Here is a 24118-nt window from a genome sequence, read left to right as displayed (position 1 = left end):
TATTTAAAAATACAACAATAAAAAAGAACAAATTGGTTAAAAGTTAAATGACTAGAAAAGTGACATTTAATGAAAAGAGATCCAATCCAAATGATTATATTTTATCATAAGTGTCACATTTAAATTTGAACTTAAAGAAAATTCAGATTTAATTTGTAAAAAAAAAAAAGAAAATTCAGATTTAATTCGAAAGCAAAACTTTCAGTAATATATTATCCAAGAAATTGGGATTTTTTTTCTGTTATCTCTGATAGTAAAATAGTTCCTACTGATGAATGGAAGTTTGTGTTAGTGCGATTAAATTCGAAAACTGCTTGATTAGATGATTAACATTGATTATAGTACAGTGGTGAAAAGGATAAGGTGATTTCGTGTCTTCTATCTATCTTCTATGGATGAAAATATGGAGAAGCTTCCTTCATAGCAAAACTAAATTATTACTTCAATTAATTGTATCAGATAGACTTCAATCAATTTGTATGAAAGAATAAACTGTAAAATATGGGTTTAAGTGGTATTAAAGAAATGCTTTAATCAATTACAGGATGAATTTCAAACTAACTTTATGCATTGTAGTGCAAAATTTAAATTTCATTCATCACTGTTTGCAATAACGGAAATCGGATTCATAGTCATGTAATAGAGACATCACTTTTCAATGCGACCAAATCATATTGTTCGGTAGAGTGTTTAGCCATCGGTAAGGTTTCGTTTTACAATTTTCCTTTAAAAAATTTATTGATATTTCTGAGAATAAAGAGAAACGAGAATTGAAAGTGTCTCAAAGTTATCTATAATAGCTTAACTTGTTCCGTTCAATTAGCGAATAATTTGTGCACTTGCTTTTGGTATTGAGTTATGTATTTCGATTTTATTTTCGATCAACTATTGTGATATTTGAAGATTGGAAGGGATACTGTTAGCTGTTTGCAAAGAAACGCCATTTTTATAAATTATTTCTAATGGATTCAATTCATTTTGAAAAGGTTATTTTTCGGTCTTGCTAAATAGCTTTTTTTTTTTTTTTTTTTTTTTTTTTTTTTTTTTTTTTGGTTTAATTTGCAATTTGTAGTCACAAGAGAAATTTCCAATTAAGTATTGAATTGATTAAATTGAATTCAGTTTCATTTCAATATAACGCTTTATTTTTGATTGTTTTCTTAATTAAAATAAATTATATATTTGTAGTAGTTTGTTAATATGGTAGATCTTATTTTTCTTACAGCAAGAAGCATCATTATGTGCTCAACATGCTGTGAATATGTTGCTTCAAGGTTCCTATTTCACAGCTGTTGATTTGGCCGAAATCGCTTCAGAAATTGACAGTCGTGAAGGAAGGGTACTGAATGAACAAGATGCTAAAAGTCATAATGTCGATGATTCGGGTTTCTTCTCGCTGCAAGTAAGGAAATTATTTTTTTTTTTTCAAGTTTTCTTTCTTTTGACTTTGAACTGGCATCCTAAGATGATCTTGTGAGAGAATTGAATCAAGCAATGATTTGTTGGTTAATAATTTGTTTTGGGTCAGATATCACCTTTTTTTGATTTCCATCGTTCCACTATATATAGAATAATTCGAAAGTACCGTTTTGAAAATGATTAAAATAACTTCTTGAAACAAAATCTTCTTCACCTCGTGTTCTTATTCATTATTCTTTGGATTAGATTGAACTTCTGTAATAATTTTAGGTTATTGCTGAAGCACTTAAAGTTTTCAACCTGGAACTTATTCCTCTTAACAACCCTCGTGCTGCTACATATCGCGATGATCCAACGTAAGAACTGCTTTGATGACTGAAAGAAAAAGTTGCTGGTCAAAAATTTTTTTTTTTTGGAATTTTTTTCCTTAAGCATGTTACGGACACATTTTGAATTTAAGGGTTGGAATTAAATTGAGGAAGAGTTTCTCTTATTTGTTTATTTTTTCTTAATTTTTTTTAATATCCTTGCCTAAGGCATTATGTTTGTTTTGTCTACATTCTAGAATATCGATATTAGTTTATTTTACTTTGTATTTATTTCGCTATCGTTGGTTTACTTATTATAATTTGTCTGAAGTTTTAATGGAATATTTTATTTGCAGGTTAGGAAGAGCTTACATTTGCAATTTAAATGAGCACTGGTTTGCTGTTCGTCGTTTGGGCTTCCAATGGTTTACGTTGAATTCGTTGCTTCCAACACCAAGACTTATTTCTGACACTTATCTCAGCCTTTTCTTCGCTCAGCTTATCAATGACGGTGCATGAATTTTCTGATCAAAAAGATATTCGCATTCTTTTTTCGATTGTAAAATTCAATTTCTGGAAAAAGGATTATCTAATATGATTCCAATATGATATTACGAGATTTGGATATCGCTGTGAAATTTTAACCAAATTTGAAGGTTATTCGATATTCGTTGTGGAAGGAGTCTTACCACTGTGCACTGCTGATGAACAACTTTCTCAGTTTCCTGTTGATCCAGCATTAGCAGGTATGAGTGATTTAAATCCTGTTGCGAAGACTGAAACAATATCAAATGATCAGGTATGCCACTACTTTATTCAAAATACTAAAACTTTATGTCAGTATTATAAGCTAACTTATGGTTTATTTTTGTAAATTTTGTTGTATTTTCCATTATTCGTTTTTAATAATGATGATAATCAAAGTTTTTTTGGGCCAGGTTTTTTTGGAACCTTTAAAATTTTTATGGACAAGCAGTTCTGACCAAAAACTTTGTTAAGTAAAGTGAAGTAAAATTAATTTATCATAGAAACTAAGCAGATGCTTAATTAGTAGCAAATTCTTTTCTTTTTAAGGCCAAAGATGATGAAGATTTACGGCTTGCAATGGAAATGAGTCGGCAAATGGTGAAAGATGACTCAGCATTGAAGGTAACTTGAACATTGGACCAGAAATTTTCTTTTTCATGATATATTTACGGTAGTTCACTTATGCGATCCTAATTATATTGTTATTTTATAGACAGCAGTGAGCAACAGTTTGGCAGATGCACAGAATAAGAATAATTTGAATGAAAGCGATGAAGAATTGCAGGAAAGACTGCTTCAAAAAGCAATTCAGATGAGCTTAGAGAGTTTTGGGATGGAATCATCTCAAGCAACATCAAGTACAGCTGAAAATAATAAACTTTCAGCATCCATTAAGAACAGCAAACAAAATAGTTCCCAAATTCCTCAGAGTGAAGAGATTCGCAGAAAAAGAGAAAATTTTCTAAAGAAGTTTGAAAAATGAACTTCTGTTTTCTTATCCTTATTGATAGTGTTGATTTATGGTTTGGAAAGTATCATTACTTTTTTTTTTTATTTTCTCTCTTTCTGATCTTAATTATTTTTGCTTTTGTCAGTTCTACATTATCAGCTGAAGTTTTCTTTTTTCCTGAATTCTTGCTTATGATTACATAATGGACCACGACAAATGATATTGTGAGAGGAAGCCCAGAATATTTGCTCTGTCGTTGTTTGTCAAATGTTGTCATGCGTTTTATTTTCAATATGTGAATCTGTGAATCGAATTTTAGAAATCAAGTTTATTGTGAATCAGTAGTTGATCATATTTTTTTCACTCAAAATTTCAAGGTACGGTAGTAATGAGTCATTCTTCGATTTATCTTTAGTGCCAGGAATAAGTCGTGAGTTATGCGTCAAATTTATGTGTTGAAATAGCGGTGATCGTGTAGATACAAAAAAGTGCGGATAATCACAAAATATCTGGAAAATCAGAGATGCATAATTGATAAGTCAAATTTGTTAGAAAATAAAATGTTTTCTAACAAATTTGACAGATTAAAGCTGGGCCTTTGCTAAATGCAATTGGACTTTATATGATGTTTATATTACAAATAGAAGCACAAATAATTTTTGCTTCGAAAAAGTGCTGAAAAGGCTCCTATTTGGAATTGCGTGATATATTGAATTTTCATTTTATGTTATCTAACTGTACACTATAACCGGTTTAATAATGCTTACTTTTCACGGTGCTTTTTTCATATTTGTTATGTAAGTTCATATGTATATATACATATATATATACATATAAAATTAATCAATACGTTGTTATCATTTAATATTTATTACTCAAATATTAGTTATTGTCATAATACTTCAAAAGTTATATTTATAGTATGGATATTATCAAAATGAGAAAGTGGCGAAAGTGTAGGGGTCGGTGGGCTGGTGTGGTCATCCCGATCAGCTAGCTAATACATGTAGCTAATGACCTATTCAAAAAACTACTGACTTTTCAGCTTAATCCTTGACTTTTGATTTGATATTCTAGAATAAATCTACAATACGGGAATGATAATAACTAAGAGAATAATGTGCATCTAGTCTTAGTCTCGCTGTTTGAATTGTTTAATAATATCAGATTGAAATTAACGAATATTTTGAGCACCGGTCTCTGGGAACAAAAACACTTCGTTCTTCTCCATATCTCAGGTTCATGGTAAATCTGAAACTTCATTGAATGTTTGCAGGTGTTTGAGACGTTGCAGACGTGAAGAAATTGAGATTCGATTGAATAGCGAAGCTAAATTTGTCCTTTAATTATGGCTTTAGTTGAAGGTGATCTCAGAATCTTTTCGTCAGTTTGGCTATGTGAATTTATTCTTTTGAAATTTATGCTTTCGATTTATTGCTTCAAAATTTAGCATATTTCCCATTTTTCCGTTTTTAATAAGTAATTTCTGCCAAACACTGCTAATCATTTCTGTGGCATAAAGTTAATCTTCAGATACAATCGATCTTGATTTCGCTGAAGATGAGCTACTGGGCGATGAATTATCCAGTGTACAACAGATGGAACATACAGAAACTTCTATCTCTGTTGAGGTTAATTCATTCCATATAATTATTCATTTCAATGGGTTACCAAAGAGCTGCTTTACCAGTAACAGAATGATTCAGTTGTTTACTTGAAATATATTTCCTTTTAGAAAATGTACTAAAAAGTTTTTATGGTTAAAAATTCAGAATGAAATTAAGTATGGAGAAGTTTTTAATTGAAGTTGTCTATAACTCTTATGAGGTGAATGAAAATGTGGACATTCGGAGACTTGCGTAACGTATGTACAGAATGTCACATGAAACAAACTGTTTCTAATTCAATGATAGATTCAGAGCTATATTGGAGTACTAAGCCATCGACGTTATATAACAAATACTCGATAGTTTGAATTAAATTATTATCTTTGGTTGATATTCTACCAATATTACTCGTTAAAGCATTTTTTTTTTTGAAAAATGGAGGAAATTGATCTGGTAATTTGCAGTTTTAAGTTTACATGGTTAATTTAAAATCAGTATTTATGATTATTATGGCTATAGCAGCGCTAGATGGTTGAAGTGTTTGAAAAATATAGTATGCTGCTATTTACGTCGTGTGGAATGTAGATGAATCTTTCATCATAAGCATTTCGTAAAAAGAATGGTGCTACAAAAAATTTGTTTAAACTAGGTTCCGCACTTATTACATATTGAAAATGGAACAAGAAACATTATTATTTTAACATTTCAATATATTATAGCCAGATAGTCGTAGCAGTACTTTATATCAGTGATATAAGTGGATATTAATAAATTATGTCAGTAAAATTAGTAAATGGTAAAAACGACATAAGCAAAAGAGGAAAACTGTATATGGATGGTGATATTAGAAGATGAGTTATATGTAATTTTTAATAAGTTATATCTAATTCTCAACAAGAAAGGTTAGACCATATTCTTTCTGTTATACTTTGAACAGTTTGAACTTAGCTGGGGAAATTTAAAGTGATATAAAAGAATGATGAAGGGCATAAAGTAAAGTATTGAAACAAGATGAGCAGAAGATGAGGAATGGGATGGTATCGCTAGAAAAAAATCTATTTTTCAACATAGGCAATAATAAGTACCTGGAAATAAAAAATTCTTTGCTTTTGTAATTGCTCGCAACGTAATGAATGTATGAAATAGGACGTTTGTTTGTGCACCTGTGTTCGTGTTTGTTTGATAAAAAAGTTTTCAATGGTTTTTCGTTTCCGTTAGTGCTTCATTAAATTTTGCTATTTCCATTTTTGTAAAAGTAAATTGACCTTCTGATGATTCATATGAGGTACTCGTAATTTTTGAATGAACTTGAACTCTGAGGATCATAAAAATACTATAGGAGTAATAAAAACGATTTAGGCAAAAGAAAATATTAGATCAAAACTTAAAATTTTTAGTATCAGTGCATATACTGAAAGGATCATGTTTAGGGTCTGTCGTAGGTAATATAAATTTACCTGAATGAAAATAAATAGGAGGTATGATACTTGAACCCAGGAAAAGATGAATTGCGACGAGAAACTAAGCAAATCTAAAGTGATTGTAGGTTATCTCGGCACTGGGAATGTACTGAGCTAACTGGATTTGATATTACTTATGAGGACATAAAGTAGCCTGAAACTTAGTGAAGATAGACTGAACAACAACTGGAATCACCTATTGCTTGGCAGGTAGGTACGACAAACTGATTAAATAATTGTGATGGTACAAAGAAACTTATGATTTGGCGTAACAATATGTACAGTAACTGATATCTGCTACTGTAGATAATTGGTAGTAGATAATTGGACAATTTTCATCCTCATTTTTTTAAGAAAGTGTAATTTGGGTATTTTTTTTATATGGAGCATTTGTGATACCGAAATGTTGCAGGATAAAGCCGCAGATTTAAGCTTTTTAGTCTCGAAATGGAAAAAAGGTTTTGCAGATTAGTGGTATTGCTTTGAAGGTTACAACAGAATACAGTTCGTGTATCGGTAATGGTTGTTTTAGAAGCAGATGTGATGAACATATATACACAATAGAGAAATGATAACAGGTGGTTTGATAGGGTTTATTGAGAAGGTGTAAGTTCTGGTGCTCTTGCTATGGGCGCGATATATCGTAATATCCTCCATCTCCTTTCTTCTGTCCTTTTTATTATCCGATCAATGTCATCCTCTTTATTTCTTAAGGAAACCACCTGTTACACTACTTGTCACTTCCTGTTCATGTCATCACTAAGTATCAATTCAAAAAAGACTGGAGTACGCTTGTTTCTCTCTCTTTGTTTTCGGTTTGCTTTTATGTTGTTAGCTTTAGATTTTTTTTTCTCGTTTTCATTATAATATGAATCATAATCGTCGATTTTTTTTTTATTCTCGACATAAAAGATAGTTTCTGAATACGAGTTGTGAAGTTATAAAGTTAGGGAAGGAAGCTGCCATATCACATCATACGAAATATTGGTAGTAGATTGTACTATTAAGTTGTATCCACTTCGTTTTACCCTCCCCAACCTGTTGTAACCATCTTTTATGTGTTGTTTTGAGTGAGATGAGACCAGTCTTCCATCGTCTGCATCAGATTGCTAATGATGTTTTGAAATAACACGTGTCTGGTAAGGCATGTTACCTTTTTTATGTATGATAGTGAGAAGTGTGATTATAGTAATGTAAAATTGATGAAAGAATACACGAGAGATCTCCGATATGATTGTCGACTGGAAGAGAAATGAGTTTGATACAATGATTGACTAACGAATGGAGGAGAATAAACTCAATTCCAATTAGAAACCATATTCTCTCATTCATTATCAACACATCCTTAATGTTTCTTATCTTAGTTTCTCTCTCCTTTCCTTTCCTCTCCCCCTCTCTATAAAGTATGTATATGTAATGGATAATACTGTTTTATGAGATACGTCAGTTCAGTTCACGTCAACATTGTGAAAAAGAGACGAATGTGAAACACATATAACAAAGCGTACGTGTGTGTATTTATTTGTAGATGATGAATGATTAGTTAATAGTGGTTGTAGTAGTGAATGTACCACCCCATTTCGATCAGATTATTCATGTGTGTGTGTGTGTGTGTGTGTGTGTGTGTGTGTGTGTGTGTGTGTGTGTGTGTGTGTGTGTATGTGTACATGTGTGTGGATATGAAAAAAGGGATGGATGATTACAACTCACTGGCACATTCCATTGAACTACTAGCCAACCAGCCAACAACCAACCATTATTCATCTCATCTATCAATAAAAAAGAATGCAAGAAGTAGTAAGCAGAATGGGTGTACCTACCGATCGGATCTGCCCTGATACAAACAATATCTAATAGCCATAAGCTATCATATCATCATCTTTGCTATTGATGTCTTGTGTAATCAAGCTTCATGTTATATTTCCTCTCTTCTTCCTTTTTTCTCTCTCCTCCCTCTCCCTCTTTCTATTTTCATTTTCTATTCATTCATTAAAGTTAAACTTAATCCTTTATTCCTAACATATATATTTTAGTAGTACACTAGATGAGAGTAGCAGCAAAATCAATCACACATATTATACTTATCATTTATCTATAATAATGATTCATCAATAACATTTTGAAAAGTGGCAATTGGTCCTTTTTTGATATAGCAATGTGTTTTATAAGGCGGCGATGTTCTACCACAGATGTGATGAACTGTCATCATTGATATATGTTTTAAGTTTACAGATGCACAAATGAATGTGTCACATTACATATACATATATTTCCGATTTTTTTTTTCTTTTTTTTTTTGTTGTCGTCGTTGAAGTGATCATCTAAATTGATAAGAGAAAAAATTTAGTGAAGGATGGATGCTATAGAAAATGAAATGAGTTGTTGTGTTCATTTTGTTAAAAAGAGTTGTATTGTATAGGTGAAAAAAAAAAGAAAGAAAGAAAAATCCTTCTCTTTCGTAAATTTATACTTCTTCATTGTACTTTTGTTATTTATTTGCAACTTTTCTGTGATATCTTTCATTTTGCATTGTTATTTTCATTACTCTCTCATCTTTTCTTTATCTTTTTCATCTATCAATATAGGTAAGTAAATTGTATTAAACTGTGATGAAAATTGTAAATTTATTGACACCTAAACGATGACGAATCATCTTCAGTCAGTTTTTTTTTTTTTTTTTTCTTTAATCCAACTGAGAATGATAGAGTGAGATTTTTTTTTTTTGTTTTATGCAGAAGAAATAAGTAAGTGAAATGGAAGAATTATGGTTCCTACTTCTGGAATTTAAAAAAAAAAAAGAAAAAATGAATAGAAGCTTAACTGGCCAGAATAATATGGTTTATTTTGTTTAAATATGATTTGTTTTATTATTATCATGGATATGTCTATAAGAAAGGAATAATAAAGATATGAAAACTTTCATATATTATCAAGTGGAAAGTTACATAATTAAGTACTTTTTTTTTTGTGACCAGTTATTGATTATGTTATCATTTGATGAATTAATATTTTCCTTTTATTTATTTATCGTTCATTTGATAAGTTGATAAATTCTTCTGCATGTAAAATTAGCAAAGACGACAAACTTATTAATAAATGTATAAATAAATAATGAGGAAAGAATTAAATCATTTTCCCTTGTATATAGATTGGTTAAAATTTGAGAAATTACATAAAAGTGTGATTATTTGAAATAATTCATTCACTAATTACGAATACGAATAAATGAATTGAGGCTTTTAAAATATCACTCAAATACAATGTAAATTATAGCTTAGTTCTGTGTATTTTCTCATTTCTCATAATAATTATAGATATTATATTCTTCTCTATGCACATACATACATACTATAATGTTAAGCAATTATACTGTCTACTGTAAGTATAATGATATGATAATTTGAAAGTGATAATAATTTTTTATACATCTTGCATAATTTCATTTTCCAATAGTATGTGTGTTTGTGTATGAGAGAAGGAGCGCTTGTTAACTTTGCATTTTTTTTTTTTTTTTTTTCTCATCAAGCTTATTTGGTCTAATTTATCGAATTTCCGCTTGACAAAATGCAAATGTTAGTGAGAGGGAAAGAATAAAATAAGAGGAAAGATGCTTTTTTTTTCTCTCTCTCTCTCTCTCTGAGAGATGTTAGCATTAATGGCATATTGAGCATGATGATGCTTCTGATTACAGTAGGTCGAGCTTGTTGTTTATTTTGACTTGAATTCTTCTTCCTCTTTTATTCCACTAGAATAGATCATCACATTAGAGGAATGTCCATTATCATTTCTTTGGTTTTTTGCAATGAGTAGTACTCTGATACTCTCAAATGCAAGAGAAAATGCCAAATGATAATTGTTGGAGCGTATTGGTATTAAATTTCTTGTTTTCAATCATCTCAATTTTCTTATTTTTTCTCATTTGAAAATAATTTAAGTATGAATCCATTTATCCATTATATTTTTTGTTTTTTTTTTTTTAATGTTAATTATAGAATTTTTAAAATATAAAAATTTTGAAAATAAATAAGTTTAATTTTTTAACAAATGAATTGAATGCAATTAAATTAATTAGTTTTATAGATTTATAAGCATCGTGGTGACAATTAATGATGAAATATATATGCTATATTACATATTAGTTTTGATTATGATATAGCATAGTAATCATTTTCAATCTACTATCATTAAGATTTGCATTATGATAATTGTATAAACAGTCAGAGTTGTTTCCACTCTAAACAATAGTTTGTGAATAAATAATTTAAAGGCTTAAAAGTTATAAATTTGATTTGAATATATTTGGAAATTTCATTTTATTGTTGAAGACATTATCCATTTAATTCATAAATAGTTTACAGGAAAACAATCAATTCATCATTATTTGCTATTCGTGAAAATATAGACTATTGTTGATAGAAAATTTTTTTTTTTTTTTTTTTTAAAAACAAAGATGAAATGAACAAACGGCATTGTTTGGCGTAGTGAACAATTTATTGCAATAGTAACTGTTATTTTTCGTAATTCTTAACAATCATCAATAATACATCGATCGATCTAATCTTTGCCAAATATAATATTATAGCTTTTACGTTAATTTTTCACTCACTCAAATGATGCAATTAATTATCAAACAGAATAGTGATGCAGTGAATGAAATGATAGCATTTTCGTGCATTGATAGATCAGATCAGTCTTTCATCTTTGATTTCTTTTAAATGAATGTTTAGTGTTAAATGTAATTCCTGGCTTAATTTTTCTCTTTTGAAAAAAAAAAAAAAAACTTCTTTATTTCTTCTCATATTTATTTTCCTTCCTTACTACGATTCTTCATTTTTATCCAAAATGCATACTTATTGTTTTTTTTTTTTTACATTTCGCTCAAGTATATCTATTTTTACCATATTAATGTAAAACTTGTCTATGTGTGTTCAAATTGATGTTTTATATATCACGATTCGCTACTTATCCGATCTATTATAAGTTCAAGCTTCAATTTATGATTTCTTAATGTATGGTTTTTTTTTTTTTTTCTAAAAAATTTATGGTAAATTTGATTTTAGAGAGGATGATAGTAAATTTTTTGACACTTTCAAAATTTTAACTTTTGATACTTTTTTTTTCAATACTTCGTAAATGTCGTAAATATGGTTTATAGCCGTGGTGTAACCTATGTTGAAAGGTGCAACGTATTTTGAAGTAGAAAAAGAAGAAGGATAGTGATGTATTCGTGAAGTTTGAAGTTTAGAGAAGAAATTTTTAGTTTTCTTTTTTTTAGAATGCATTGAAATTTGAATTGAATTTTCAGTGTTCAGTTGAATTAAATAAATACATGATGAATTTAAGGATGTAAGAAGTTTAAGAGCTATTATATAGCAATATTTGCGAAGTTAATTCGGACACACTTATGATGACATTTAAATGATTGTTAAATTGGATTGAATGAAGATAACTGCTACTGCCTACTTGAAAGTGTGTTAAAACCACTTCAGAGTCCTCCAAAATTAATAGTAAAAAGAAAGTACAGAGGGAATATGTTTTGACTACTTTGATGATATTTATAGCTATAATGGATTGACTTTTGATCTATCCTTGTAAAGAAGAAATTTCTCCCAGATGTCCACTACATTTTAAAAGGTTCGTTTATTTAGCACCCATATGACTGACTGACTGTCTGATTGCAATGGTTGCCAACTATAGTCATAGTAGTATCAATCAGTCCATTGTCCATTAGTATGAAGAAGTAATGATTGTTATTGATTTATCCTTTATCTCTCTGTAAACCTATTGTTTTCATTTTATTGAATAATTTTCACCATAACTGGAACTTTGGATTATTCAAATTCACTCCTCTACTGAAGTCTCAAATCGATATTTCATTTTCTGATTGAAAATCATGATGAATAATGGATTGACTTTTGATCGAATGTTTTGTTTGCGAATGTTTTGTTTAGTTATAACTGAGATGATTTTTTAAGAAATTTCGATGAACTAAGCACTGAGATGATTGTTCAAATGTTTAAGGTTAAACCTTAATATTATAATATAACCATATTAGTACTAAACAAACATTTTATTATTATAGTATCTGAAATACTAATATTGTTAATGTTGATTAGTTTTTTTTTTCTTTTCTTCTTTTTTTTACATAGTGATGCTTTTGTCTAGTTAACTTTAACATTTTGTTGCTCATTTTAATTGCTGATAGGGATGTAAAAGAGCAGTTAATTAGGAAAGAAGGATAAAACGATGACTAATTAATTATCCGTTTAGTTGCAGCTAGAGTAACTGTTAATACAGTTAATCTCACCACATTTGACTCTCTATTATCACAAATGTGATGTGCAAATAAAAGAAGACTCAGTATAAAATTCAATTTTAATTTGTTGATTAAAACCAGATTATCGTTAACGATAGCATTGAGTAGCACTCAGTACTCGCTCGATCTGTGCTCTTTCACTTGACCTCTTTATTTGCTTTGGTAGTAATTACACACATCTCACCTCATTTATTTATTTCCTTACTGCGATTGTCTTTTCTACGTATCCATGCTAAAGTTTTTTCAAGGAGAAGGTAAAAAAGTAGAAAAGAGAAAGGATAAATTGATGAAAGTTTGCACAGTAGTAGTGTAGTGAGGTAGAGAGAGGATGACAAAGAAGGTGACATTGCCTACTCCTCAATGATAGTGTCAATTGCCGCTGCTGCTACTGCTGCTGACATTTGGACCTAACGAAAGAAGGGTTTGAGGGAGAAGATTGAAAGGTTAGAAGTGGTACGGAGAGATGAAGTTAAAGCTCGTCAACCACTTGCATTTAAATACAGGTTCCTTGTTAATGGTTTCTCTCTCTCTCTCCCTCTCTCTCTGATTACATTTTACTGCTATGCCTTTCTCATACTATCCTCTGTTCGGTATTTGTTTCTTCAGGAGTGCTCTTCAAGTGGTTTTTGTATTAATTCCCTCATCGATTTCCTTTTGCCTCTGCTGTCATGAGTGGGTTGAGAGTGTGGTGGTGGTGATGGTGGTGGGTGGTAGGTTGTGTGGAACATGTCATCCATCTACCTTGACAGCCGCCAGCTGCTGACATCACACTCATTGCGGAGTAGTACTCAGGATGGAAGGTGAAATTGGTTAGTTCACTACTATCGCCAAACATACATGAGAATTAGAGACAGGTGAATATACTCTCAGCATGAGCAATTTTATATTAGCTACATTAAGATTACTTTTTTTTCTCTCACAGAATTCTTGAATTATTTTCTTTATTTTAGTGTTAGTAAAAACTCATACCTTCTTCACTATAAATTATGCATCGTTATCGGTTCAATTAAATTTAGCATTCTTTGCTTAAATTACAACGCAGCAATACCAATCAAATATAATGAAGAAATGGTTGAATTTTTTAAGTATCATAATACATTTCTAACAGTAATATAAAGTAAAAAATGAATGTCTTATATTGAATGTTGACGAATAAACTAAATTAGCAGTGTAATAAGTTAGTTCTTGAAATTGCTGAAGATGACAAAAGTTAATCATTCTGGTTGAAATAAAATGAAATAAGCGATAATAAGAAGGAAGATCAGTTGTAAATTGCTAGTCAACAGCAATCAACAACCAAAACGGAACAATCAGGAATGCTTGATGATCGCTCTATTCTGTTGGCCATTTGCTGTGTTCTCCATTGCTATATTCGAAGGACATCAACCAACCAACCAACTAACCATTCTACTCTTTCCATTTTTCTTTGCTCCCCCCCTTCCTTTCCCCCCTTTTACCCTACCTTCTGTAATTGTATTTACTTGTTCGGGTTGATTTGTTAATGGGTTGTGCGGAAAAGTTGACATATTGTGAATCGCCTATGTCCATAATAATATATGTATGTATGGATGATATTTGTGTATGTGTGTGTGTGTGTATGTATGTGTCACATATGGAGGAGTGGTTAATTTTTGCATTATTCATTATTATCCATCCATTTAGAATGAAACAGTATTCTTCCATCCACTCATCCTCATCATCACCTTATCGTTTTAAAACCTTTTCTTCATCCTCACTTATCTTATAAAATTACTTCCTTTTAATATTTCTCTTTTATTATCATTATTTCTATTCCATTTTGGAATTTTATCGTTATATTTTTAGCTAATTTACTCATCTTTTTCCTACTTATCATCTATGATGTTGGAGGAGATAGTAATCTTATTACTTCGTTATCTATATCTTTTTTATCACCAATCCATGAACTAACTATGAATACATGGATAATGCTGATGATATTGATAATTTGAATGCTGACTGGATCATTTCAATATTTAATCGATTATGTATAAATTTTTCGTGATTCTTATTTGAATATATTTTTGTTTTAGAGAAGGTATATCTAGAATGGAAGAACACTTTTATTGTTGGACATATGCCTACTTTTATTGTTTACCTTTGATGCAGCTCACATCTCATCATCCTCTCCCTCTCAAAAGTTGAGTTAAGTTCTGTAGATGTGTAATGAATATAGCTCTTTAGCTATCAAATACCACTCATTTCGGAATTGTTTGCAATCTTTTGTTTCATCTACTGTCTTCTGAAAAATACTGATTAACTAATGAAAATCAAATCGATTTGATACAATTTTCTTAGATAATTTTACTAGTGACAATTTGCAGTCTTTTAATGAAACAGGCTCAAAGATTTATTTTGAACTATACAGTTAAATTCTTCATACTTCCTGTGTTACGTGGTCGTTTTTATTTTTTATTTTTGAAAATTAAAAGTAGATCTGTTGAATTTTTGATATATATATAAAATATGTACGAGCACATCGGTCATGGATGAAATGATGATTCGATCAGTTTAACAACTGCAAATATCTAATGATTCCTCTTCTCCTTGTAATACTTTAGTAGTTATTTCGATGTTTAGAGCCTAATCAGCTAGACAATATAATGAAATTACATGATTGCGAACGTTTTTCATTTTCACCAAAGATAGAACATTACTCTGTAATAGTATGTGCAATTTTTCCATGTGTCATCAAATAGTGCACTTTGTATGTGTCGCAGCATCAAAATATATCGCAACTTTTAGTGGTACAAAGGTATGGTATATTATGCATTCAAATTGGATTCATTGTAACTAAATTTAAAAATATTAAAGTTTTGTTATAAAAAGCAAAAATTGGTTGGATTAGATTTAATTAGTAGTATGTCTTCAAGTGAAAATTTTTAAATTTTCCTATCATATTATAATAGATATATCTGTGTACATAGAAAGGGAGAGAGAGACGGAGGTGCATTTTATCCTCTTCATATACATATATGTATTGGTAATGGTAATAAGATCTTTTCACGATCAGATAATACTATTTCTTTTTCGTTTTGCTGTGCATGATTTCTTATCATTTGTTGATGATGATTTTGTAGAAACATTTCATTCACTTTAACATCGTTGGTAATTTAATGAGAGTTCGTTATGTCTATCTACAAGATGTTTCATTATTATTATTATTGTTGTTGTTGTTGATTAGTGCTGCTATTTGGGACTTTTGAGAGTAGCAGTGTTACAAATGAGACTTTTTGTAGGTAAATGGAGAGAGTGTAGGGATGCATGCAATGGGCCGCTTCTCACCTGTCCCATGATAAGTGTGCATGCGGATGCATTAATGCATGCAAATGGCCAAAGGAGCATGATGATAGATTATAGCTGAGACTGAGTTGGCCAGTATTGCATATATAGAAGGAAGGAAAGGGTTAAGAAGGGAGGTGATGATGACTGCATCTTAGTTTGAAAGTAGAAGGAAAGAGGATGATGCAAGGAGGAGATATGGCAAAGAGAGAAGCATTGCTGCTGCTTATCGCCTCACAATGCTGGTCATGTCACCGAGCGCCAAGCATGTGTATATGCGCGAATGGCGGGGAGAGAAGAGGTAGCTAAGGGTCGGGTCATGTCATCATGTCATGTCATTTTATTTCATGGGTGTGCTAGCTAAATATGAACGAACAGAGGGAAGAGTGAATTGGGTTCTGATGTGGTGCAAAGGGACTGGGATTGAATTTCTTGAATGGTGAGAGAGGAAGGTAGGGGAGCTTGGAGCTTGCTTGATACCCCAAGGGCAGCAGCAAAGCTTAGTAAACAGCCACTTTAGCCCATCTACTATCGTCGTCGTTGTCGCTACGATTTATACGTGTATAATCGTTAACGTTTCTGGTTTCTCATCCTTTTTTCCATGTAGCCATTTTATACAAGCACCAGAAACGGACATGAAAATGCCCGCAGTGCTACTTACTTTCTTAGCTTTGTTTCAAATTCTCTGCTTGGCTGTTAAGCCTAGTGGTAATGGTTGCTGCAAGCTGTTATTGCAGTTAGGCTGCCACCACAATTTTGTCCTCAATAACATTCTCTTTTATGCTCCTTCTTACTCCACCTCTCATCATTTCATATTAGAAATTTGCATGCTGGATTCTGAGATTTTTGAGAGTTGCAGTACAGTCTTGAAAAAAAACAAAGGTTTTTTTAAAAGGATTGAAGTGGAGAAGATTAGTTTATCATCATCAATCGTTGTTTGTATGGGGTAAGCAGCAGTAATGACACAAGAATTAAAAATTGAATTAAGATAATATCTATTGATCATTTACTTCTTTAGTTCATCACTTTTTTTAAAAGGTATTGGCTCTCAGAGATAGAATTTTCGTTGAATAATTAATGTTATAGGTTTTTTGATCAAATTTCTGATTCATTTTGAAAGTGAATGTATGCTGTTACGAAATGAACCGTACTCATTAGTGATGCTTAAAAAGTGAGCTTGCATATTGGGGGAGGGGGGGCAGAGAAGGAAGGGGATGATAAGGCGGAGAAATAGCGGTTAGGAAGAAGTATGTCCAGAGTGTATGATTTGCTGGGCAGATTTCCCAATAATTTTACTGTAGGTGTAAACCCACAGGATTAATTGGTACGGGAAAAGATGGGGTAAACAATCTTTCTCATCTAAAATGATAGGGTAAAAGTAAATGACAATATATGTTGTTGACCATTTGATCTAAAAATCTTCCTCATCAACAACTAACTAGTGAAACATATCAAATCGAATTCAAGAATAATAATACCAGAAGAGAATACGATTGTATCAATTAATGAGACACAAGATGGGACATTTCTTATCTCTTCTACATTTTTTTTTTTTTTTTTGAGGTTATTTGAATGCATCTTTTGTTATCTTCTCTGCCATATTGCTAATAATGATTTATGTTCTATTCCATTTTATAATTTTTACATTTAGCTTGATTTGCTGTCCTATGAGAATGGAACGGATATACATATATGCTAAATATTTTCCAATTTTTTTTTTTCTCTATTTAGCTGAAGAGAGTGCTCGGCGCCTGGGACTTCGACTCAACCTAAGTATTTTCAAGTGTAGGTGAGCAAAGTTTCAGGTGTTCGAGCGCCTTCGCATTTTCCACTTCCTATGTCTTTTTTTTTTCAGTCTCATGAAATTAAAGGTCACATCAATTTTCATACATTAAGTGTGCTTCTGTCATATGATCCAGGATTATTTGCAGAAAAGCATAAGTTATAGAGTAGTATTGAAAGGAGATGATGAGATATATGTAGTCTCTCTTCATTATTGCAACATGTTTGGTGATTATTATTTGTGAAAATTGAAGAGAGACGAAAGAGGAAAGTGAAAAAGAAAAGGGATCGTTTAGACCGGATAGTTGCGGCACTCGAAGCAATTATAGTGGAAATTGTGCACATCTGTGTATGTGTATATACATCCATATATGTATGTGTATACATAGATCTGTCTATCTATATTGGTGATGCATTTTGATTATTGAGTTGATTGATCTATGAGCGATTGAAAGAGAAAGTAAATTATTGATTTCTCTTTTTTTTTTTGCTACCGGTAAAGGGCACTAATTAAACTTCTAGGCCTATTGATAGGGAGTATGTATGAATTTGCTCTCTCCCTCTTTCTCTCGAATTCTTTGTACTCTGTCATGAAACATATATCTGCACATTGAGTATTCAATAGGGACCGATCCCTTAGCAACAGCATGATATGACAGGTTTTTTTGTTTTTGTTTTGTTTTGCTCTTTAGTTTATTGAAGCACTGACATACATAAATAAAGTTTTTAGAAATTGCTTTGCAAAATTATCAGTAATGCAATTGAGGTGAACTTATTATATATATATTATTCACATTGTAATTATTGAAAAGAGTTTTAATGACTGTTCAAGATTTGCAGAAGTTTTGTGGGAGTTGCAATTACAGTATGACTCGTATAATAGTGCTTTAGTTTGTGTAACTTCTGTAAGAGGTATTCGAAGGACAAGTGAACCTCATTAGAATAAAAGATTCATTGTTAATCATATATGTGGGTGTACTGTAAAAGGAGGAGGAAGGATGTTTATTTGAACTTGCTTCTTCGTCTCTTTTGTTAAATACCCTTGGTTGATTGTTGACAGTTTGTCAATCAACGAGCACATTTACTCGAGAAAAGGGGAGGAGGTAGAAATGAAAGGCTGTTTATTATTGGTTATTGATGGATGCAGTAAATAAATGGTATGAATAGCAGTTGGTCAAAGCATTTAAAGCACGGTCAAATAATGATAAATTCTGTTCTGGTAATGCAGCTATTTTGGTTAGTAAAAATCCTTGAATAATTTAATTGGCTTAATATAATTCTTGAAATTGCTTATTTAAGTTAAAATGTCATAATTCATTTGATCTATTGTGATATATTTGGCCAAATTGCATCAAATATATTTGCTGGCAGTAGGAAGAAGAATGATATAACTGCAATGGTATATGTGGATTAGTTTTTACCATAAATGATGTGATGTAGACAAATTTATTTATAGCCCAGTAAAGTCCATGGCGAACATCAGGAGCAGTGGAGCCGACGAAATCGTTGTAAACATGCTCGTGTGCGCTATCATTCATCACCCACATCGGAGAGTGACGATCATTCACGAAGTACTTCAGTTCAACGTGATGTACAACTTAATGATTCATTTTCATCGGATTTAAATTCTCAAAAACGTGAAAAACGCTTGGCACATGCCCGACGTTTTGGTATTATACCTCCGTCACAAAGTGTTGATGTGAGTACAATTTTAGTTTCTGAAACATCATTTTCAATAGTGATGTTTGTAATAGTTAAATCATAAAATGTTTAGACTTGTTAATTCTTAGGGTTGAATATTATTTATTACACGATGCAGTTGCTCAGCATCATGTATCGTAATCAAGTTCATTTTTTTTTTCTTTTTTGTGACTTCTGTAATGGTTGATGCTTTTCACAGCGGTCGGAATTGCCCATATTAACAGGGAGAGAGTAGTTATATCTGTTCTCGAGTAAATTTTATCCTTTAACAACATAATAAACAGAAGCGATGAAATTAATATCCCAAAAAATTAAAATTAATATGCCATAGCACAATATGTAAAGAATTTTTTTTACAAAGCACCCATACTACCTAAACACTGTTCATTAGTAATACAAGTAATTATTAATGGTTCGAAATAAATTGAAATCTTACAACACTTATAAGTACTAAAGGTTCTTTTATTACTGTTATTATTTGAATTAGTTACAAAAAAGAATTTTAGATAGCATCCGGAATATATCATGTTGAGTGAGAATAGACAGATGAGCATGAATTTGCTTTGAAACATACATTAGTGTGATGAAAGAAGGTATAATATATTTGGTTCTCCGACCACTACCCTCAGTTAACTTTAAATAATGTGAATTATTGATATAATTCACATTTCATTTGCATTTGAATATTTATATACTTTTCATAATCAATATGACAAAATATAAGGGAGAGAAAAGGATGAACTTTCAGATTAAGGAAAGTGAAGTGGAAGAGTTATATCGTTCAATGGGTGTTCAAATGCGTAATTCTCGTCACAGACTTCATTCTGTCTATGTACGAGGTGTTGATGGCCTCTCAACATATCAAATTGAAAAGTAGAATTTTATTGCTACTGTACTTCGCCCTAGCTTATTTTTTGAGATTTCATCAGTCAGATATTGTTATAGTGATACCGTCGTTTAATTTTACTATCCGATAACTCCAACTTTTAGATTTAAAAATCCAATTTTATTGTGAGAGAGTTGTTTGTATGGCATTGTGGGTAAATTGTTTCGGGAAATGTAGTTGAAAGTGAGGGAAAAAGAATTCCTTGTGATATGAAATAAAGTTGTGTAATTTTAGTATTTCGTTTTGTGTTTTTCCTTTTTTTTTTTGTTTCATTTTTAGAATGTTCGCTGAGTTTGATCCAGTAGCAGTTGAAATGATCGATGAAGTGAGCTGTAATGTTATTTGGAATGATCGTTTTTCTGTTGCTAAAGTATGAATATTTTTTCTGCTAATAGTGAATTTTTTATTTCTTCAGGGAAACATATGAATAAATTCGATATCTTTCATTGCATGACGAATTGTATGGGTGTAAGAAAACAGTTGCATGTTTTTTCATTTTTTAAGTAATTCAGGCAGTTCAGCAAGTGATTAAAGTATTGGAGAGATTATATTGGATGTAACTTTTGCAAATTCTTTCTCTTTTGTTAATTAAAAAATTGCAACATGTTACTGTTGAAGATGATGCTAGAGATGACAAAACCGTTAAAACGAATTCGTAGCAGTCGGCAGGTAGAAGAAGGTGAAGTTGCTGATAGTGGTGAGGAAGAAGAAGATGGTGAAATGCGAGAGGAGCAGGGAGATGATGTAACGATCAGTGTGGCTAAAGGTTCTAAATTTACTTTTTCTTAGTTATAGCTGAGAAAATTTGTAACTTAGAATAGGGGATGAAGTCATACATCTGTGTGATAAAATTTATTTGGATATGATTATCAGCGATTCTAGAAAATTCCGGAAATGGGAGCTAAAAAGAAAGACGACGTCAATATTAAGAAAATTTACAGTTTTAGTTTTTTGAGAAAAATAGATAAAAAAAAAAAATTCTCAGGATTGTCGTCGAATAAGAGAAATACAGAAACCAATGCAATTGAAGTAGAGGTTGATCAAGTTGAAGTACCACCTGGTAAGTTTAATTTGAAGCTTGGTGAATAATACATCTGAAAAGAGAATTAGGAAAAAAAAATCAAGTATTTACAATTTTGATTTTGGTGGAGAGAGAAAAATAAAAGATAAGTTGGTTTTTATGCAATGAAAGAAGTAGAATCATTGAAAGATTATATAGGTGTACAATTGATTACATTGTAATGATGAGTTAGGTTCCTTCTTCTTTTTAGGGATACTTTTATTTGCAAAGAATATTATCCATTCACTTATTTTAGGAATTGTTTTCTTATCTCTTATGCTTGCCAAAATAACATTTTTCTTGAAATGATAAATTAATAGATAACGAACTGGAATAAATATAGTTTTTTTTTTTTTTAGGAAAATGGCGTGTAATAACGAAACATGTTGGGCATAAGCGACTAATTATATTGCGATTCAGTTTAAGAGAAGATATAGCAAAAGCAAGATTTTATTTTTTCTTTGAAATAAAAGATTGTTATAACAGCTGTTTCACACAGTTTCATGTTTTTATCGGATTTATTTATTTTCCATATTCTGGAATGCATAAAATTTCATTTAAACTTGAGAGAAGATAGAAAATTGAACGGCAGAAGTAATAAGCTTCTTTTTTCTTTTCTAAATTGGCTAAATAAGAATGTTGACGAGATGAAAAGAGGAGAAATGAAGTAAGGATAAGTCGGGAATAGTAATGAGTTGTTATGACTGATGACTCAACTTAAAGTTTTCTTCTCAGTTCTCACTTTTTTGCATTAATTTCGATTGTTTGATTTATTTCTTATGATTTTTATGAAAAGTTAACAATCAATTCTGTTTCTGTTTAAGGGTCGAAGGAATTCTGCGGATAGGCGGCGAAGAATTAGTTCAGATTCGGTGGATCCGGGTAAGAACTCATCTATGATCCATGTTATTTCATTTTATATTTACCTATCGTTTAGAGTTTCTGGAAATCCTTTTGTTTTTAGTTGAAAGCCAAGGAGAAAGCATGTATTTAATCTATTCATATTTTGGAATTGTTGTAGGCATTTTCAACCTTAAAAATGATTTTAGACGGTTACACCTATAAATGGATGAATCGAAGAAATCGAGTGCGACCCGGATTAAATATCTTTGATGAGAAGGGTAATGAGCTGGAATGGGATTATGAGCATGATACAAGGTATGGTTGAGAAAGATGGATTATTCTAAAAACGATACATTCCTGAAAATAGGATGGAAATAAACTGAAGCGATCCCGAGTAGTGAATATTCATTTCTTTCGCAGATTTTATGAAGAACCGGCAAAAACAGCGGAAGAAGAGGACAGTTCGTCGACACCGACGGATGATAAAATGATTGTTGTGGGTACAAGAAAACACAAAATTAAGACACGTGGACGTGGAGCAAAACGATTTAAATCTGTTGCTGATTCGTTGTCCGGTACCGGATCATTGGAAGCTGATCGTGAAGACCTTCAGTAAGAAAAGTTATATTTAGATAAAGAAAGAATAAGGAATAATTGGGTATAAAAATAAAGAAATGAAAACACAATTTCGATCTATATATTACTTCTTGAAATAGAAGTATTCGAATTCTCGATTAGGTGGTAGTGTAGCAGTAATAGATATTATGATAATAATAGTAAAAATAATAGTAAATAGTAAAAAAAAAATAGTTCTAAGTTTTTGACAAGTTTAATTGACTTTGAATATAAAGTCCATAATTCTTTAGTTCGGCGGATGCATTACACATCAACATATACTACGTATACATATATAATTAGTGTTCGTAATAGCAAAAGAAAAAATAAGTGTTTGTAGCTAATAGATTCTGATTCCTGCATTCAGTCAATAATTTCCTATGATTGCAGTCCATTGAAAAGAAATTTTGCGAATGCCAATGATGGAGCTGTTATTAGAGATGAAGAAGAAAGTGATCTGAGCGATGATCGGGACCCCAGTCCAACACCGCAGCCTTGGGATTTGAAGAAAACTAATGTTCATTTGCGCCAAAAATGAAGAGTATCAAAGAAGTGATAAGATGTTGTTTTACGCCAAAGCTACTGTAGAAATAGTTAATTGTAGTTGCAAAATTCTTGAATTTGGGGGTATCTAGTCTGCAAATACAAGTTTTGCTAAATTAGGAAGAAACTGATATGTGCTATAAAAAGAGAGAGAGAGAGAGAAACGAAGAGAAAGTAGATAAGCAAATGAAGGGAAAAGATATGGGGAAAATAGTTCTTACAGGTCGTTGTTGATAAGCGAATGTGAATGCATAGTCTATTGGTCCACTGTTTCCAATTTTTGATGATTGCAATTATGAAGATTATTTGAGCTTGCATTCATGTGTTTTATTTTTCTCGTACAATAAATTCTCAGAAAGTTCCAATTACTGTTATTTTGGTAAATTATGGGAATTATAGATTTAAATTTTAAAAAATTTCTGGGCTCTGATCATTTCGTTATCGAGATCATGGGAATAAGCATTGAACATTTGTTAAATTCTTAAAAACTAGTCATTTGCCAATTAATGGATATACTATTATAATATATGTTTGTATTATAATATATGGAAATTTGTTAATCTGAAATTGCAAAGTTAAAATATTGATTGATATTTCTGAAATCTAAATGCATTCCTATAAATATACTTCTATAATTTGTTAACATTATTCATTCATTTTGATAGAATCATTTTGGAATATTACGATGAGAAACATCGTAAATCAACAAAGATCGCAAAATTCTTCGAGGTTTTATTCCATAGAAACTTCGCTGCATTACATGTATGCACTACTGCTCTATATGATATGATATATCAATTT

The 24118-nt window shown here is 31.0% G+C and overlaps 2 protein-coding genes and 1 non-coding gene across 3 annotated transcripts; all 3 read left to right on the top strand.

The window, feature by feature from the left end:
* Positions 1 to 962: 962 nt before the first annotated feature.
* On the top strand, positions 963 to 3237 carry Bma-atx-3 (Josephin family protein; the record flags this gene model as incomplete). Its single annotated transcript, XM_043081495.1, has 7 exons — positions 963 to 986; positions 1226 to 1402; positions 1690 to 1775; positions 2084 to 2238; positions 2384 to 2526; positions 2802 to 2876; positions 2968 to 3237. The coding sequence occupies 7 exons, from the start codon at positions 963 to 965 to the stop codon at positions 3235 to 3237; spliced, it is 930 nt and encodes a 309-aa protein (XP_042937429.1).
* A 1315-nt stretch (positions 3238 to 4552) lies between these two features.
* Positions 4553 to 23312, top strand: Bma-kup-1 (uncharacterized protein; the record flags this gene model as incomplete). The annotated part of the gene is made up of 12 exons (XM_043081494.1): positions 4553 to 4568; positions 4738 to 4835; positions 19126 to 19368; positions 20119 to 20243; positions 20536 to 20626; positions 20875 to 21022; positions 21242 to 21316; positions 21676 to 21758; positions 22141 to 22198; positions 22366 to 22474; positions 22580 to 22771; positions 23165 to 23312. The coding sequence occupies 12 exons, from the start codon at positions 4553 to 4555 to the stop codon at positions 23310 to 23312; spliced, it is 1386 nt and encodes a 461-aa protein (XP_042937428.1).
* Bma-mir-87.1 lies at positions 17627 to 17717 on the top strand. The gene has a single exon (XR_006228136.1). It is a non-coding gene; the product is annotated as a pre-microRNA Bma-mir-87.1 (primary transcript).
* Positions 23313 to 24118: the final 806 nt, after the last annotated feature.

The sequence above is a fragment of the Brugia malayi genome (genome assembly GCF_000002995.4).
Source record: "Brugia malayi strain FR3 genome assembly, contig: Bm_v4_Chr4_scaffold_001, whole genome shotgun sequence".
NCBI classification, from domain to species: Eukaryota; Metazoa; Nematoda; class Chromadorea; order Rhabditida; family Onchocercidae; genus Brugia; species Brugia malayi.
This window is presented reverse-complemented; position numbering and strand designations above follow the sequence as displayed.